The following is a 20,740-nucleotide window of genomic DNA, read 5'->3' as shown; positions in this document are numbered from 1 at the left end:
CTCGTCACACATCGTCACAAATGTCTGACCCCCCCCCCTCCCCTAGGTGCGTGATGTAGTGTATGGACGGCCTCTAATGCATTTCCGATGCATCTTTGATGCATTCGGTGTGGCACATTAAGAATGGACCACTCTTTTAATTATTTTCTCGTGCAGCAATGTGAGAGTAAAGTGTGGTTTTGTGAAAGTCCTTATGTGCTGTGCAGTACATCAATGCACTTGGGTACACCAGCTTGTGTTGAGTGAGTTGGGCCTGTAGGTGGCTGGCAGGGTTATTGATTACCCGGACTTGTACACTAGTCACGTGGTTAATGGCGACTCTGTTGAGGATTGCTGTGTGTGACACGTGCTGCTGCATTTTACAGGTAAAGGACCCAAATGTTGTTTTTGATCGTTATAGAATTGTTCTAGACTTGTTCTAGACTTCAAACTTGGCTTTGAGATGTTAGTTTGTGATAGATTAAATAGGAGGGGTTTTAGCACTATGCACTGTAAAGGATGACCCGAATACTGTTTATTCTATAACCATGCACATGCACCCAGGTGTATGACGACTTGCAATGCTATTGAGAATAGAACACATGTACAGTAGTAAGTTATACAATGGTGACAAGTACAGTACTATACTGTAAACATACAGTACAGGTAATGGGTGTAAGATACCGATATAAGTGGATGGTATAGATAGACATACAGTTTAGGATTAAAGTAATATTCGAATAGTGAAGTGCAAGGGTTATTGGCAAAGATAAAGATGGCTTATCAGTAGTAGAATTGGGTTTAATAGAAACTTTATTGATTAACCGGACTTGTACACCAGTAACGTGGTTAATGGCGACTCGGTTGAGGATTGCTGTGTAACGCACGTGCTGTTTCATTTTACAGATTTACCACAATAAATGTGTTTGCCCTCGATTTGGAGCACCTGCCCACATTTTTCTTTTCGAGTGTGCAACATAAATACTTGCAGATTCAGGTGTCTGCTGTCGCAGAACGTGTGTGCCAAGGGGAGGGCCACAATGTTGATTTTGACAATGTGGCAGAGTTATGTTTAACTCAACTTGTATTGGCAAACTAATTATGGAATCCATTGAGATAGACGAAGAGTAAAAAAAAACTACTTAAATCAAGATGATGGCTCGAAATTAAGTGTGGCTCGGAAAGATATTTTTAAAGTATATATGTTGAACTTCTTTCGCACTGTCTGAAGCTCACCACAGGTGATGTATTAAACAACCAACTGTCATAACACTTGTAGACATGCACAAAATGTACATGGATGTACACACAAAGGCGCACCCGGTCGTGTGTGCATAGACATAGCGGTTTCAATGTTGTATTCTTATGCTTTTGTGGTGAAATAAGTTGATTTGTAGATTAGCCAACCTGGCAAAGTAAGTATGGGGCAAACATTTTATCCTACACTTGAGGTCAAAATGATTGGGTTTTTTGATCACCAAAAAAGCGATGTTACCAGGGTGTAATAGTTATCACACCGAGGCCGCCCGTTTAAGCTTCCAGTGTAGCCGTTTAAACATTTGGCACGTTTCATAAATCCCTCAACTCTGTCCACCCAGCAGTATAAATGGCTCTACCACAGTTAGTCGATAAGCTGGTCTGCATGTGGTGGGGAAAGTGTGGGTACTCCCAACTCTTCCAAGAAGTCTGGCCAGCATGAAATAGTAGACCAACATATTCTCCAGAGCAGTTCTCTAGAGTTCCCGTGAATGGAGGCTCTTCTGCCAGCAGTGGTGTGAGGAAGATATTGCAGGGCAGCATCTTTATATTTACCTGTTTTTTTAACCACAGAGCGTAGACTAATACTAATTACCATGCACGTGTTGAATTTCAAGTATCTCACCTTCTCTTCAAAATCTGCCCGTGATGAGGAACATTGTATATAAATATACCTATGCTGTTATGTGACTGTTGTCCATTTGACATATATGCAAAGCATTCCTGTGATATTTTTGTTCATGGGCAAAGGACACTATGGGTAATTTTGTAGTTAATTCCTCAGGCAAAATTTTGAAATAAAATCTGATCTTTTAGAGTAAGTTGGTTGTGTTGGCTAACACACCTTTGATAGGCAATGCTTGCATAGTTTAGAGGCTGCCAGAAGGATACGATATTTCTCATGATATTTAAGGTGTTTATTTTACTCTAGCATATGTTTCACTGGCATAATTACACAGTGTGCTATTATCAAAATACTGACTCAACAGTTTAATTGTTCCTTATACCTTTATGGATGTAGTAAATTAAATTAACATTTAAAAGCCCAAGCGGTAGCGATGATATCAGCTTGTGTGGAGGAGTTAGATGTATTGTTGCAATGTGAGATGGCTATAGCTTGCAGAGATGATGTGATAAATGTAAAAAATATAGATTATTGCATGTAGTGTTTGTTACAAACTCACAAGATGCAAAAAAACTAATAAATTAATAGGTAATGAGCATGCACATGCACACTGATTTTTTTACGGTTATAAAATTACTGGAGGAATTTAGGGCTGCTGGAAACAGACGACGATTTGATTGTCATTATTGTGCTGTATGATGGAAATCAAAGTAGAAGACCCTTCCTAAGAGTATGACCACCGTTGAGATAGAATGATGAAATCCGTTAATGTGCAAGGAGTGATATTGATTGTAACAGCATTGAACCATGAGGGATGGTGATAGCATAGGGAGGCCTACATCTGGCAGAAGATAGACAATGGCTGATGATAATTTTGATGTTTATTTTGGTAGCTATATATTGGAAAGCTGTAACAGCACTACAGTGCCGCACAGCAATACTATGCGTTTAAAATGACCTTTACCAGTCTGGATTGGTTATGTCTTGAAATTATATAATGTAATGAAACCCTGCTTGTGGCCATGTCTTTTTCTCATCTCAACAGCAGGTTTCATTGTAAGCTAAAAGTGCTCAAAGCTATTATAAGCACTCAGCAACACTTGCAATTCTGGTGAAGAGGGATAATCAGTGTTGTTAATTTAGATAAAAAAGGAAGATATAATTCATAATACAAGAAAAAACACCATAAATGTGCAAAATATAAATCTTTGTTATTATAAGGAGACTAGTTCTACTTTCCTAGGCAATGCTACGATTTAATAAACCATTGCATAACATTTTGAAAATTACACTCCGATTGCAATTTTTACTGAAGTAATGTTTTTGTTCAAATCAATATTGCTGCAATTAATGTAAATTGGATAACAGTTTAAGTAACACTGCCCATAAGATATGCATATGTAATTCATTAAATGTATGCAACATTGTATTCAATGTCGAAAATACTTACAATTAAGTTTACTTACAATATCATGGGACCTTCTTTGCCAGTACCAACATATGAGAATACGTTTTCCCCCTTTTTTCTGGCAACAATACAGGTGTTAAGATGTTAAAACACCAAACTGAAACCTTTTACAAGGAATCATGTCTGCATTAACCACAATACTTGTGGTCAGAATGCAAAATAAAAACATACTCTGATAATATATGCATTGTATTTGCAACTGATTGGTCCACGCCAGACACAGCATTCTTTTGAGCCAAGTCTCAAAATGGTGTTAGACGCCTTTTGGCGTCCTCTGGTCCTCTAGTCTCTGGTCTAACACCGTTTTGGTCTAACACCGTTTTGAGACTTGGCTCAAAAGAAAGCTGTCTCTGGCGTGGACCAATCAGTTTCGACCACGAGTATTGTGGTTAATGCAGACATGATTCCTTGTAAAAGGTTTTAGTTTGGTGTTTTAACATCTTAACACCTGTTTTGTTGCCAGAAAAAAGGGGGAAACCTATTCTTTTACTTACAATAATCAAAGTGGTGGAATGCAGAAAAAAAAACTATAAAGCGTACCATTTTATTCTTGAATGGAGTAAAGCATATAAAAAATATCTTCCTGCTGTACGAATTATTTAATATAAAAAATAATGCTTTGGCCTATAACATGTTTTTCCCTCTCTGTAGGCAATGGTGAAGTGTAACTTGTACCAGACAAGCCTGTGATCACCTCCTGTATGGAATGTGTTAATATAATTGGTATTCTTTGGTTCTTTCGGTAAAGTCACGTATATAGAAAAATAATAAACAAAAAGTGAATAAAAAACGAATGTAGAGTGTACTATCAGTTTATAATGCAGACTGCTAGTACACTCACTCCGATTAAGAACCTGACTACAGTTTACATTAGTGTTTTTTTTGTTTTTTAAATTGTTTTTTATTACTTTTTATTTGTGTTATTTTTTTTATTCACTTTTAAAAAAAATATATGTTTCTATCTACGTGACTTTACCGAAAGAACCAAATAATATGAATTACTGCAGTCACGAAAGTTAAAGTCAAAATATCATTGTTAATATGAAGGGTTTTTTTTTTTCTGGGAGAGTCAAGTCCAATCTATTTCTGAATTCGCCAACTGGGCTTCTGCATGCCCATCTTCCAGATTTCTGTTAAAAAAAAAGTGTACATCTTCATGTAACTGTAGACACGAATAGGTCTTCTCTCACATTGCTCACTTAAATGCCACTTTTAGTGATCATCCTCTCATCTCTGCACTATGTACCTATGTTTACACTGAAACTACTGGTTATGATATTGAAGTGTATATTTGCCCTTATTTAGAGTTACACTTAGTATATATGCTCTGCAAAGAGTGTTTGTTGAATGGATAATTTCCTCATACCTTTGGTATAAATCTGCAGCTTCATGGCTTGTTGCTGAGAGATACATTTTAATTATGTTTAGCTTGCAGTGGTTCAAAAGTATGAACGTTATCTCGGCCACTATCTGAAGTATTCTTGAATCCTAACATTTTTTATTTCTGTAAATATTAGGAATTCCAGAAAATATTAGGACTTCCAGAAAATATAATTTAGCAGTCTTCTTTATTTCATTCTGCAATGATGTCCTGTAGTTTAATTTCATTGATTCTTAGAATGGCTCTCTCTTCAGCAAATATGATAGTTTGTTTCCTTTTCTCATTCCAATGTTTGCTTTCAGTGTCATGTCGTGAGATGGCAATATTTTAAGTCGCAATTTTGCAGCTACGAGTGCATCACCCTGTGTCTGAGTTCATCCCCGGAAGATGACATCACATACTGTAAGTACTTCCGAAGCTCCTTCAATCGGTCTCTTTATCTATGTGAGAGCTACTCCTATTATAGGCTCTGCAAACAGCGTTTGTTGTATGTCAATAAAACTGAAATGTCAAAGCACCTGTGCTGGAATTTAGGAATGTGTTATGCTTTTTCTTTACGTGTGCAGTCATTAGTTCTGAGCCATGCCAGTTTGTGTTATGATCTCTAGTTATTTGGTGGTGCTGGATTGTCAGTGGTGCATGAGTGTGATTAACAACAAAACTCTACACATTCGTTAAAAACAATGTCTGTGTCTGTTTTTACTATTTCTTAGCAATGTTGCAGACAATGATCTTACTTCAGAACACAACTCTACAGGCCTACTCACCACATGTGAAATCCATGTTTAGAAAAGGTTGCTCTACCATTGACCACATACCATCAATCAGATTCTGGGTAAAAAAAAAAAACGTCATTACTGTTATAGCTAGCCTTGGAAGACATAATACAATGTATTTGACCCAGTACGAATTAAAGCAAATATCTCAAAAATCAAGGCCCTTTTCACACCAATCATGAAAGAACGTGAAATTTTAATGTGTGTACATTTGATATATTTTCAGAACTGTATATATATTTCTGGAATTGTGGAAAACTCGTGGACTAACTACAGTTAGCCTCCACATATCTGTACATGTTTTATCAACTCTTGAATGATTGGGTTGAATGGCATTATGGCATGAAACAACATCTACCACATGACCTCCCTGATCTTACTTTTAGGAGCTTGCATTTATATTTCTTTTTTTTAAACACACATTTGAAAATATACTTTCAAATGCCTTATTCTCATTGCAAAAGCATTTTCATTGTAATTATTTCTTCAAGTTCTGGATGACTGAATTATAATTGTGTCCATATCTATGTAGCCACTTCTATATCATATAGAATGAGTAAGCAAGCCCCCCAGAAACATAAATGGAATTTATTGTAGGCCTTTTGACACCTGGGGAACCTAATTCAACATGCATTTTCCCCTTGTGATGGCATACATGAATATGGATTTGCACACTAGGTCTGCTGAAACATGAAATTTTAGCTCACACAGCTCCTCTAAGAAAAATCCACGTAGCCAAACAATTGCTAAAAAGAGTGCCACATGCTGATACTTATGCAGTTTGGCTCATTTTCAAATACCAATGGCTCATCTTTTTAAAAAGGTTACTCAATAGCTGCAGTCAGATCATTACCTGCTGGAAGTACCCCTCTGTAAACCACTGACCAGAAAATGAATTACAAATGTATCTTATTGAGTAAATTAACATGTATTATGATGCCACATTATCTTTTGAGAAACGAATGAATCAAAACAAAGTTACAAGTATATTTGCAATAAATCATGATGGTGCAATGTGCACTTTTTATATATTTTTTGTGAACTAAAAAAAATAGATATGGGCCGCTGACCTTTTTGCAAATGGCAGCAAGAAAAACGCTTGGCGAATAGATTTGTCCCCTGGCTGATGATGCGGGACGAGCCAGACAGAGAGGGCAGGAAGGGGATTGGGCAACTGTCTCAGATGGGTATTTTCAGTCATTTGTATCTGAAACGAACGCTTACAATAGTTTCTGTATTATTTTGAACGTGTCAAGCCAATTCGTTAATAACCATTCTTGATACTTCAAACAGATGCAAATCACAGTTTACCCACTCAAGTTGTATCTTAATCGAAGGAGATGTTTACGGAAACGTCCAGTGTAGTTGCATCCTAATGTTTTGCAACTGTAACAAATAGGTGCTTGTGGTATACAGTACTGTCATACAATAACTACATTTTCTTGCATGACTTCATTCAACATCGTAATTTAAGATTAGAATGCTGATACAAAATGCGTTTGAAGTTGAAAAGAAAAAAAGGGAGAATTTATTTTCTGGGTGGGAAAAAACAAATCTTGAAACAACGCCTGATAGAACTCTTTAGGAGAAGGGAGGAATGAACTTACTCTAGAGGATGTCGACTATGGATATGGAGCAGGTGGAACTAGATGCATTGCTGCGAGGGATGGTGATGGATTGGGGTTTCATTCATGCAGCAATGGATAGATCATGGCCGATGGTGATGATGAGATTATAATTATTCTCTTCAATCGGCAATCAATGATCAGTGTTTTTAGAACAATCAACGTTGTGAAATGGTATAAGAAATATCAGTAAAATTGGTCCTATATCCCAAAAGAAAAGTATGTAATGTTCGTTTTGCCGCATCTACCCTCAACTACAATACTCGTTAAATTATAATTCCTTCATATTTTAAAAGCACTCCCCAGTGGCCAGTGGTGACTACACATTGATCCCATTTCAGTGACGATGGGGAATGGAGACGGTAATTATGGTAAAACATTCATTGTAAAATAGTTTGAGAACAAAGCAATGGCATATGAATGCATATGCTTTAAATCAAAATCAATAATCAGCGATGCGATGGTTGTGTAACACTGCTCTCAGGGAGTTGAAATCCACATGGCTTAATTCATTATTCATGGATTCTTTTTTTTACAAGCAGCTGGGAAATACATTTTCTAAGAATGGGAGACCAGATAAAGTTGTTGCTTCATTAATAAACAATTGAAAAAAAAATCCTATACTGTACACATTTAAAAGAGAGCTTAATATATTACAACAATAATTAATTTAACGAAGCAATATTTAAAATTGTATGATGCGAAAGAAGATCAACATACATAAACAGAAAATGCAAATATATCACCGATTACCACCACACCTGAAGATAACTTGCAAAATAACAAATTGTCGTCCTAATAATTTACCTTGTCATATTTTAGAATGAACGCAACGTTATTTTATCCTTGCCAAATTCACACTGCAATAGAAAGGCCTTATTTTTTGTGCTGTGATCGCTAACCGCTGCCCGAGCACGAGATCGCGTATTTATAATACAGCTGTAGGTGGTGATATCAGACCATCCAGCCGGGATTACACACACAGTTGCACTCCCAATGGCAATGCTTTAGTGATGTGCACAGGCTCTCCTGTCCATCGCTAGCTTGGTGAGTTGGGATGCTTGGGACGGAGATGTCCGTATGATGAATGCAGATTGAATGGATTTTCTCTTGTTATACGGTAGGGTCTTCTAAGTAATCCATACTCGGGCACTGTTATGGCATATATTGGTACGTTTTTTTTGCTCCATACTACACACACGTCCTAAGCTTTGAGTGCAAAGGTATCCTCTGGGCATTTAAAATATAAGTATTGAAATGAACTTCAAGTGTTCATATGTAATAAACTTTAAAACATAACTTTTAAAGAATTTTCAATTCGGAACATAGTTTTGCTCTTCAAAATTGTATACATTGTTGTGTGAATTGGTCGGATCGCATTGTGAAGAAGTGTGATACATGTGTATACAATACTGCATTGTAATGCATAGAGGGCATCAAACTTCCTTCTTTGGGGTTTTATTGTAGATAATTAACAGCACAACCACAACCAATACATTCAAATCTTGCAAGACATGCAAATACATTAAATCAAATTTCCATATCATGCTTCTTTATAAGGAGTCTATTTGAAAAATTATTTTGTGACTTGAATATATTAAATAAGTAAATTCAATATTTAATTTTAAAAATTCCAACAACATTTTATATGAACAGCTCCAGTCTCTCTTTTCTTCTGAACACATAATTTCACCATCTCCACTTCTATAGTTATTGGATTAAATCTACTGCATATTTGGTGGAGCTGTACATTATGTGCATTGGAGAAATAGACGACCAACAAACAAACAATAACAACAAACACAATGTCCTAAAATAAAAAAAATGCTGTCGTTAAAAGTGCTGTGATGCCCCTGCGCAACGCAAGGAGATGGTCGAGTCCTGTGAAGCGAACCTTGCTCAGGCCGTGCTGCTCATTACAGCTCTGCAGGCGTGGGAGAGAGGAGCAAGCCACCCCCCCCTTTGCCTGAATGCGTGACGCCGAGCGGCGAATGCGCGATGCTGCTGCCGCTGCTGCTGCATCCTCCTCGTTCTCCTCCTCCTCCGTGCGCACAGTCACCCCACTCAGCCCGAGCAGGGGGCTCACCCTGCCGCTCGCCGGAATACAGACGCCCTTGCTCTTCTCGCTCGTCTCTACATGCGCGTTCGGGAGTACGAGCGCCGACAATGGCTACAGGCACGCTCGTGAGCATTCCCGTGCTCGTCCTCGTCGCCCTCCTAGGCTCTGCGACGTCCGAGCGAGGTGGGTTTCTTGCATTCGCCTCCCGAGCTCGTTCGCTTTCGCCCGATCGCTGCCTTTGGACTCACTTAATTCAGCGCGAGCTCCAATCCAGCACGGCTGAAAAGAATTGGCAATGCATTATTACTATGCGAGACACGTTAAGAGACTGACTTGGGTGGGTGGGTGTCGCTTTTTCCAAAGTACGAAAAAAATACGAAATAAGGAGAGAGAGAGAGAGCGCAGTTTACCAATAAGCTATTGTAGGCAAAATGTTGCGAGTGTAATTGCGATGTTTAGAATAAGTGGCTCTCTCGTCTCCCTTTGCAAGTGCTAGGCGGCACTCATTACGTATTGATAGGAGAATTCATGAACTTGTTACTTCCAATTTAAATTATCTTCAAAACAGAGGCGGTTGCCGAAAAAAAATATTGGCATTATTATGATACCAAGTATTTTTGTCGGCAGTAAATTTTCTTACATATATAATAAACAATTGTGACAGAAAACATGCACCAACGTATGGAAGGAATAGCGTAACTCTTGTGTCCAAATGTTAGTGTAATCTCACGCGAATGTCTGAGGGGAAGGACGGAAGTGAGTAAATGATCACTGGTTGACATGTGGGGGCTTGTTGGGCGCTCGTGTTGTGTATTAAACAGTGGCAGTTTTAGAATGTATTGCTCTTCACTCAGCATGGGTGCATGCTGCTCTGCCTAATTGAAGGCAAGGCGTCTGTGCGAAGCGCAGCGCAGCGGACATCTGCTGACAAAAAATATGACATGGATCAAGGTGTCAAGCAGAATATCGCAGGTCCCCTCCCTGCAAAGATGAAGTAATATCCATCTAGGTCTTGATTTCTTTGGTCGGGACTTGGTTCGCACTCGCGCATTGAATCAGCGCTCTGGCAAAGATACTCGCTTCTCAGCAGCGTCTGTGCAAGGTTTAGGGCAAAGTTGCTGGCCGTTGTGGAGCGCAACGCTCTCACCGGTCTCACGCACCGATAACATACAATAATCAGGGATATGATTTTTTTTATCTATTATCATTTCATTATCAAGATACTTAAATGTAGGCAGACACCCAAACCTTGAGTAGGGGCGATTGTAAGTTTGTTTAAATGCACGCATTGCTGAAGAACAATTAAATGGATATAAGCATGCAAATGCAATATGACTAAACAAGTTAACGAAGCTGCGTTCCCCCCCTTCCACCCCCCATTCTTAGATGCGGAACCCATTATAGAAATAGTATTGCATTGGAAGGCAGCTAAAGCCGTTGAGTCAGGGAAAAATAAGAATAAATAAATTAAATATGACACTTGATGTGATAGTGTCTAATGGTGTTTAAACTGTCTAATGCTAAGCAGCTAGGACAAGATAATTATATGGGGACCATTACGAATTGCAATTTTGGGACATGACAGCCGTTTTGATGGCAACGCATGATACCATACCATCAACCAAGCAAAAAAACACAAAATGGGTAATTTTCCATTATGGGTTTTGAAGTCAGAATGCTATGCTCCGATCTGTACGAAAGGAACGTGCTAACGACTCGCATCAAGTTGTTTTATTCTTCTGTGCCCAGTATCGTATCAGATGTATTTACTGTGTCGCCTATATGAACAATTTATTGGCACATTGTTGGATCACATTCAATTTATTTTGTTGCTATTTTTACATCACATACTCTACAAACGTACATTCAGATGTGATACATATTCATAAAGGAACTGTACTTGACACATTAATGTTTTTTGGGGAAGTTTATTGTCTCTGCTTTATCCTTATATATTCACATTGCGTAACGAGACATTGATTTATGCGAGTCTCGCGTGGAAAGGCAGTTCTGTCATTATGCAAGAAGACACTTCATTTTAAACCTCAAAAACACATGCGCTTCCATATATCCTCTTCTAATGGGATTCATTCCCACGGAGATATCTATCTGAGTTTTGACACTACCTTGCCTCTTGTATGTGTCACTAATGCACAGCACCACACTGTGGGGTGTATGCTTCCCTGCACACTTTAAGCAAAAGGGATCACAATTCAATCGTACGTTGTCATCTCCTTAGCTCGGAGAGAAAATTAATGCGTTCATCTAACGCATGCCCCAGCTTTAACTTAGGCTGCACAATCTTAACTTGTTAAGGCGTGGGCCAGGGAGGCTATATGGCCCGGTGATCCAGCTGTGAATGCTGATGACGTGACCTTTGGCCAAGGGATGTAACTCGCTGAATCCCCCAGAGTCGAGTGAGAATCAGGCAAAGGAACCCCGTGTCCTGGCCACTGGGTAACAACGGTCTCTGATATCCAGCGCTTACCACATGCGTGTGCACTGTCGATAATATTACGCGTAACAGCAGTGCTTATCAGATAAAATGTGGAATGCCCCGTGTTGCTGGAAAGTCGTCCCTTGGGCAGAGTAATAGAAATCTTGGGAAGCATTCATTGCTTTCCGCAAAATTAAGTGTGTGTGCACAGTAAGAATCGGCGTGCTTTGGGATAACTTAATGGCCTTTATTAATTTGCATTAGCTCATCCATGTGTATACTATATTTCCTTATGTTTAGTGAAGCACTCTATCTTTTTTTTCAAAAAACAATCACATATGCTTTGTTTTCTCATTCTATCTAGCACTGTGTAAACTGTAATGCAGGGGACCTTTGAGAGAAATTAACAAGCCGTAGCTTAATTTATCCTGAGTCGAGGTGGTTTTACTTATTAGGCCGATGTTGCATAACACTCTAAAATGAAAAAGAGTGGGACTTGTGTTGAATTGAGTTCTAGAGGTAAGGATCATTATTGCCTGAGCTGTCATTGCCTTTGGTGAGTGAGTCATTCTGGAAAACGTTTGAAATGTAATTTCAAGTGCAGTGCTTTATTATTTAAATAGCTGTGTGTATACGGTATGTACATATTTTTGTTTGTCAGTAAATGCTTAGGGGGGCGTCCATAAATGACGTCACGCGATTTTGGAAGATTTTTGACCCCCCCCCTCCTCGTCACACGGCGTCACAAAAAGTCAGACCCCCCCTCAAATATGACGTCACAAAGCTCTGCCCCCCCCCCCCCCCATAAAAAAAAACATGCTGCAAATCGTTTTAAACTATTGTCATTGTCGTGCGTATTTAATGTGCCGCTGCACTCTGATGTTGTAGGAGAAAACATTTATTCAAAAGTCTACTAAATTAAGTAGAACATGTCGTCTATATTCATTTAATGTTGCGCATTTTGATGTGACGTCACATTTCTCACCCCCCCCCCCTCGTCACACATCGTCACAAATGTCTGACCCCCCCCCAGGTGCGTGACGTCATTTATGGACGGCCCCTAGGAATGACCCAATGAACTCTAATCGTCAGGGCCCTCAGTGGCACCTGTAAAGTCACAGGAATCTGAAGGCCCTCCATATCAACAGTGACATATTCGTCACTGTATGTAATTTTAATTCATACGAGGGATACGAATGTTGTATTTGACAATTGTGTGTTGGTGGGTAATTTAAATGCTCTTGAGTGTTATTCACACTTTTATTTCTGGCCTGATTTTTAGAGTGTAACATGTGTCTACCCTTTACTGTGTAATTTACAAATGCTCTTTTGATAACCCCAACAATTACAGCAAATGCAATTATCCACCATGATGGTATTTTACACGTTTCATTGAACAGTAACTAATTGACCAATCTAGAAGGTCTTGCATATAATCATGCTACCTTCAGTCAGTTATCCTGATTGGCTACAGCTTACAGGAGTATGGACTGCTCAACAAATTAATTTCGTTTGAAACTTACCTATGTTGTGAACAGACGAAAATACTGGAGCAATCTTAAACATACATGCTGCAACTGTATACAATTGGCGTATGACAGTTTCAGACCAAAATTTAGCTAATTCCAGTTTTATTGCGTGTATATGAGATGCGAGCTCAGACGACTCGCCATTATGCAAATATAAACAGTGCTGCTCATCGTTTCCCCCAGTCATTAACGCAGAGCGTATTTTGCGACTGGATGGTATGAATCTGACAAAAACGGGCCTGTGCCAGGTTTTGGATTGTGCTGAAGCAGGTGTGAATGATTAATGAACAGCATGCTTCCCTGAATCTAAGCAGTGCCTGCTGCATGCATTCATTATCGGTCAATCAATGACACCACCATGGCACAGTGTGCAACAAATCTACACCCCCCCCCAACATCGCCCTGCATAACCCGACAACCCCTTCTCACTGCCCCTTTAATCCACGTCCCCGCATTAGTGTTGCCCCTGCAATTCCTCAAACTGCTCACTCCTCGCTACTACACACATGCACAAACCAGATCCGCTGTAGAGCCTGCAGAGACCGTTGCAGAGCCTGCATAGACCGTTGCTGCTGTTCATGTTCGCGAGTACATTTTCAAGGCTGGCTCAATGGAAGAAGGGGTTTTGTGGCTAGCACCACGCCTGGCTGCATTTTTCTCCACAGTTTCAATGTTTATACACTGCTTACCCATTTGAGGCTGAGGCAACCTTTTGGAATGCCCGGGACCGGTTCATACATTATTTTGCATTGGCAGTGGTGCACACGCACAAGTAACACAACACCTCATCACATGAATCAATGACACCTTGGTGTTAAAATGAAAAAAAAATAGGCAACATGTCAGCTTCTTCTTCATAGCAGATACATGCTGTACATCCTGACCGGAAGTTGAACTCAGCGCATTTGGCTTGTAGTGCAATGTGCTATCTCCTGTGCCACCGCTGCCCACACATACACACATATACCCCATACACAAACATATATATGCACACACATACACACACCTGTGTGTGCACAAACACATGGGATTGTTGGCAATTTCCTCATGTTGCCCATCAACTTTTAGGTTTCCTTTTGAGAGAGAGAGAAAAAAAGGCAGCCGTGTGAAATATATGCTGTTGAAATTTACGATCCAGGCAACCAGAGGTAAACGTGGCATGTAGGAAACAATCGCAGTGAAAAGGTCAAAAAAGGGTTTGCTTGTAAAACCAGCAGACATTTTTTTTTGCAGCCCAATCTTTTCAATTAATGCAATCCTAGTAACATGACAGAAGAGATACAAATAGGAGATATAGATTGAGTGAGATAAGACATGTAGAGGTAAAATGAGAGAAGATATCTGCAGACAAGATAGAGATGAGAGATTACTTGGCTTTTCTATTAACTACCTTGTAATGTTTATTGGGTTTTGAAATTTAGCTGATATTTTATGCACCCATTTTTTACGAATCTGTGCTCCCTTCAGCTGCATGGGGTCCTAATCTTTTGCTTGGCTTGCTCATTGTCAAGCGGCAACACTGCGTGTGATGAATCCTAGAGGGACGAAGGGCAGAGTTGACTCCTGCCTGTGAGTTTAACTTTTCAAATGTCCAGCTGTGAGCTGTGCACATGTCAGATGATTAAAAAATACATGTAGTTTTCATACTAAACAAATTATATCGTTTGATTAGATCATTGGGTTTATTCGTATGTTAAATGACCTTCTGTGCTTAACTCTGCTGGTTGCTCTACCGTTAAACTGCTACATTAATTTGAAATGGGTGCATTGAGCAGTCCTCCCTCGCTTGATGTTTTTTTCAAAGCCAAGTACTTGAATGGATGCCTGGTGGAATGTCCTTGCAGTAATGAAGTATTAATTGTGAAACCAAGCCGTTTTCATGCCTACAGTTTTGGAGCCAGTTCAGTCAGCCTTCTCTGGGAAATATAATATGAAAAAAAATCCCTGAGAAGACAATTAAATGCCTTTGGCTTCTGAGGGGTTGAAGGTGGTTTAAAAGCCAACCCTGTCCCTTTTCACTCTACTCATTAGCTGGGCCCACCCCCTTCACTCTCTAGCCTCCAATTCAGTTCAATCCATTCATTTAATGCTCTGTCTTCTACATTCAATTTCTCTGCTGTGCAAGGCGCGTGACAATAAATACATTGTGCTCACAAAGGTACCACAATTGTTTCTACCCTATAGGTTTGCGTCACAAAAAATATATGTAAGTTAAAATAAGTGCTTAATACCTCGGACATCTTCAAGGAATGATATGTAATTACTGCGATGTTACACATACTGTCATTTCACTGATTACATGCATCCTGCTAAGCTATTGAAGATAATATAGCTTTGTGCTTTTGATTTCTTACTGGTAAATACTGCGTGATGTCACACACTCAAAATATACATATGCCTGAGGTGGTTTGAGGCATTATGCTTGCTTGTAAACTGCTGGAAGGCTGCCGTTGGAATATTGCAGCCACATTAAAGCACTGCGTTATGTTTGTGACAATACTTGGTGTTTCCTATCTGATGCAACACTATATCATTACGAAAAAACCAGCGAGCATAAATTCCGTACAGCAGTTATACACATACATTCACACTGAAATGTTATTTAAAAATACGTAGGTCATTACAAGGTGTACAACAACACAAATATAATGTTTAAATTAAAGCATCCTTTTCAAACACAGTAATTTGTTCACGGTGTATATTCATAGAAAACATATTTCTTGATCAAACTTTTAAAAAATTCTGAAGAAAATTAAAGAATGAGAACTGGCATGAGTACTTGGCATGTTGTTTTTCGGCTGGAGCATTCCGCTACTTGAGCGAACATTTTCCTAAGAGCTGGCATGCTATTTTATATATTAACACTTCAGCCCCTTTATAAATGATATCCACAGCCTATAATGTGGGGATGCTGCTGTAATATAATGGTGAGCAGCATACCATTTAAAATGAACGAAACTTTTCATTTTACCAGGTAAGGCCCACTGAGCTATATATATATTTTTGCAGAAGCAACCTGGTCACAAATGGTAGTTCAACCAAATGGCTTATCATGTGGACATTTATAGCAGCCAAATACTTTAAAAGCATGTTTCTAAATGTGGAGGGAAAATTTGGAGGACCCGGAGAAAAACGCACGTGACCACGGGGAGAACATGGAAACTAAAAATATACAGGTGTCAGGGTTAGGATCGAGCCCACGACTTCTTGTATATCATGCGATGGAGTTAATATCTTGCCACCATTGCGCCAGGCATGGTAGTCAAACTAATGGTGCAGTTTCTTAAATCCCATCGCCCCCCACCTCTCTCCACCAAACAGTATTCGTCGGTACACCACAGTTAACTCATTTGCAGGTCGCGTGTGGTGGCTCTGTAAGTATGTATATTTAACTTATTTCGCACCGTCGGTAGCCAACAGTATTCCCACCTCTTCCAAGAGGTCTATCCAGCCTGGAAGAGCAGGCCAAATACCCTCTCGTGGGACTATCCAGAACTCCCTCTAGTGGAGGTCCTTCCACCACCAGTTGCATGAGCAAGCAATTGCAGAGCTGCACCCTTCTGTTTTAATATTATACTGCTATTAATATATTCCCCACATTTTCCAAACTAACATTTCGGATATAAATTGTATTAAACTGTTAACTTCTTTTTTAAACCAGTAAGGGAAATGAGTTGCTTAAAAATACACTAAAATTATTACGTGAAAAACATGACGGCTTTGAGTATTGAACTATTTTAATTTGTCTTTATGTGTTGAATGTTAATGGGACATTGTTATATTAGGAGATGGACCCACATTGATATATTTATTTATCTCTCATCTAAGTACATCTTATGTTCTATATACATTTGTATATGCAAATACATTTCCTCATGATTTAGCATGTATTTCTGTGTACCTATTAATTCATGTAAAATAAAGAGATTGCTAACAAGACAAGCAACAATCGTTGGTGTTTCTCAAAAAAAAATAGGCACTTGGTTTTATTTTTAGATAGATTTTTTTTCTTGAGCAATTAATTAAAACTGGAAATCGTATGTATGTTGAACTTCCTCTTTCGCACCGTACGTCGCCAAACCGTGTTAATCGGAGGTGCGGGGGAAGGACAACAATATCGTAATTTACAGAACACATTTTTACATTAACTTATTATTTCTCCAAAATCCAGCAAAATGTTGGGATTGTGGTTTGGAGATCGAGCGGATTTATTTATTTACTTCTCTGTGATGATTTTTTCTTATTATGTTAACTTTTTTTTCGTTATTTATGTATTCCTTTTTTTTTTGGGCTAAGTAGTTAGGTTTTATTTTTGTATTTTTTTGTACGGAACTGGATAATTGATGTGCAGCGTTGTGTGATTCAATTGCATGAATGACGCTTTTTAAAATTAAATTAATATTTAATTGTTTTGAATGAAGCATGGAAGAGTCGGCCCAATATACCCTCCAGGGGGAACGGATAGAGTTCTCTCAAGTGGGAGGTTCTTCTGCCAGCAGTGGCATGAGAAAGCAACTGCAGGGCTACACCTTTAATTTGAGCTATTATTTTTTATCATAGTTCATCAACACCAACAAATAATTATTATCTATACTAAAAATGCCACGTTCTACAAATTATTGTTGATTGATGTGGTTTCCATAAAATAAGGCCTATATTGTAAGTGACCTCAAAGGAGAGGTTAAATAATGCAATTAAAATATTAAAACATATATTCATAGCACAAATATCAATCAATTTTTTTTTGGCTTTACTATTGTCATGTGTCCTTCAATTACAACACAATCCTATTCCCTCCACCACCAGATCAGTGTATCTTGAGTGGGAAATATGAGTTTATCGATTTGCATGTGCGCTTCGTCTCAGATAAACAGTTTTTGTGAGAGTATCGGATAAGTTTTAATTGTATTGGGTAGTTGTCGGTATAGAACGGAAAGTGGTCCTAGCCAGATCAAAAGGCCCTGCCTCAATACGTTCACATTGTGCCCATGGGACTCTGTCAGGCAATGAGTGTCCAAAAGTGCTGCTTGTGTACGGGAATCCCGATAACACATACTGACATCAGCTGCTTTGAGCTGCAGGTTATTTTGGGTTGTAGTCTGTCCAATTATAGCAGGGTTTGGGTTGAAATGTGGGGTGGGGTTTAAAGTCCAAAGTAAATCACTTCCATATTTGTTTGTTAATCCTATTCCTATCCTATTTGTTTATGTTGAGCTTCAGGTTGTATGCTCTTTATGATGAAAATCAAACAGTGCTCCCATGTTATGCATGCTATGTCCTGAGAGGGAGGAATAAATGGCTTATATCATTCAACCTCAGACATCTGTATGCCTTAATTTTAACCGAGCCTGAGTATTAGCCTGCTAGTACATGTTCGTACAACGGTGTACAGTCAAATACATAGCATGGCCCTTCCACTTGAATCGTGGCATTTTCCGAAATATTTCTGTCATGCACGCAGTATTATTTTAGTGGATATCATAAACACAAATAACCTAATTTCATAATTCTCACCACCATCAGACGTAATTGTCTAATTTACTTTCATGCAGTGTATCCGTTTGCGATTAACTTGCTCATAGGTTTAACTGTCTTGCCCGGAAATGAACCCATTACATACGGAATGAGAGTCGAGTGTTACTTGCTTACGCACCATGGCGGGTACAGGCAAAAGTGTGCTTTATAAAATGCAAATTGGAGGCTCATTTAGGTTGTTAAATCTGTTAAACTCATTAATAGAGGCAATGGCTTGTTCAACATAAAACTGTGACCTAATTTGAGCATTATGGTGAACTTGGTTAATCAAATATACGTTTATTTGCAAATTTTAGGGGCCGATCAAAGGGACACAATTGTATGCACTTGCAAAGCCCAGCTTGAGCAAAATATTATAATTTTTGTCACGCTCCATAAATGGTTAAGGAACCAATTTCTTGATGCTATTCCTTTATTCATATACAGTACTTTTAATCAACGCATTGCCATGAAAATCTGGAAAGAATTTTAATGACTTATCATCAATGCAAAAATGAGCACTTGTTTTTTTGTCTGTAAAGCCGATGCGTCATGGTAGGGGTAAGGGGTGTTACAAAAAATAATAATCTCTATACTTAGCATTTATATATATGAAGCATAAAAAGTAGTAATTTGACATCAGATTTCACGTAAAATGTATCTTGTAGAAAAAAATACGTGTTGTACCCAACTCAAACTACCGAGAGGCTTTGCCACAATATGTAATTGATGTCCTAAGAGGTGGAAATTACACGTACAATAGTTACCAGCAGGTAATTTAACTCAATGACTAAGGATCACGGTGCTCTGCCAATTGAATTATATTTCTTAAATATTTGATACTCTAACTTCTATTTGCAATAAGTCCATAGAAACTAATCTTGTATGTATGTTTAACTTTATTCGCACCGTACATAGCCAACCGTGCTAATAATTACTTAGTATATGTAGTACTTACTAGTGTGACCACCTACTGTTATTATTTCACACGCGAAAAAAGCGATTTCAAAGGATTTAATTTAAACGGGAAAGATATTTGCTCTTTGTCATCTTCCACTCTGCTATTCTGTGATGCTGACACCTAGTGTTAAGAATTGAATATGTCTTGATGAAGCTGACAGTTCCATTCTGCTTGTCCGATTTGAAAACATGCGTTCCACAAATGACACGTGGAATGGGTTAGCGTTTTCACAATAAAGCCCAGCGTTTTCTAGCCTAGATTGTTCTGGCTCTTAAGCATCAACAATCACGAGGTTACACATGACTGGAGCATATTATTTCTTAATTTTTATATTGCCATTAATGAAAATATGAGTCCATAATAGTTTTTGTTTTGCGTTGGATCATGTAAATATATAAATGTGTCATTAAGCCCGCCACCGTCCGATACAGCCAATTAGTAAGGTTTGTCACGTAAACGAATTGGCATGTTCTGTTTACGTGAAAAACCTTACTAATTCATCGTCTTCTGTGAACTGCTGCTGTTGATGGCGAGCGACAACTATAATTTTATACTGAGGTAGTTGAGCCAGATAATCAGGAGTTGCGGGGAGTGGTGCATCATTGTTATGATGTCTCCTCCTTCGTATTTGTGAATCGGGAATTGTATCATGTTATGCTTTATGGTCTGTTCTGGATGACTACAGTCGCACACAGGATATGTTTTTTAAAAGAGTTATGATACGTGTCTATGAATAATCTTTATGCATCTAACCATTATCTAATAGTTTAACTTATTTCTCGTATAATCTAGGATTGATTGACCATGAGCTTAGGATTTGGTAACTCCCAATTGGTAACATTTGCAAATAATGAAACTCATTGCTTTACAGTTTCTAGTTGTGTACGTATAATATTAGTTGCCGGATATTGATCTTTATCCACCACTTCCTTATGCATAATCTTTATACCTTTTAAGTAATGCAGACTAATGACTGCAAACACAGGCTTTAGCTGTGATGGTCTTGAGATCCAGTGGCACGAGATGATATGAAATAGTACTTCAAGAGCTCTTTTGAAAATGATGTTTTAACTTGTAATTTAAATTATTCATACTTAAAATTATTTATAAACAAATATTTGAATTAGAC

General features: G+C 38.5%; 1 protein-coding gene across 2 annotated transcripts in view; it reads left to right on the top strand.

The window, feature by feature from the left end:
- Nucleotides 1-294: 294 nt before the first annotated feature.
- The window catches only part of CSMD3 (CUB and Sushi multiple domains 3), a 446,157-nt gene continuing 425,711 nt past the window's right edge, over nucleotides 295-20,740 (top strand). The window contains exons 1-3 of one of the 2 annotated variants that reach the window (XM_078593568.1): nucleotides 295-365; nucleotides 5,057-5,112; nucleotides 9,167-9,353. In XM_078593568.1, the coding sequence (XP_078449694.1) occupies nucleotides 5,098-5,112; nucleotides 9,167-9,353 (202 nt within the window). In that variant the 5' untranslated portion in view covers nucleotides 295-365; nucleotides 5,057-5,097. Of the gene's footprint in view, nucleotides 366-5,056; nucleotides 5,113-8,987; nucleotides 9,354-20,740 lie in introns of those variants that run through there. The other variant, XM_078593567.1, reaches the window with a different exon arrangement.

Source organism: Lampetra planeri, chromosome 4 (assembly GCF_965212315.1).
Source record: "Lampetra planeri chromosome 4, kcLamPlan1.2.h2, whole genome shotgun sequence".
NCBI classification, from domain to species: domain Eukaryota; kingdom Metazoa; phylum Chordata; class Hyperoartia; order Petromyzontiformes; family Petromyzontidae; genus Lampetra; species Lampetra planeri.
The sequence above is the reverse complement of the archived record's forward strand: the minus strand, read 5'-3'. Positions and strand labels throughout refer to the sequence as shown.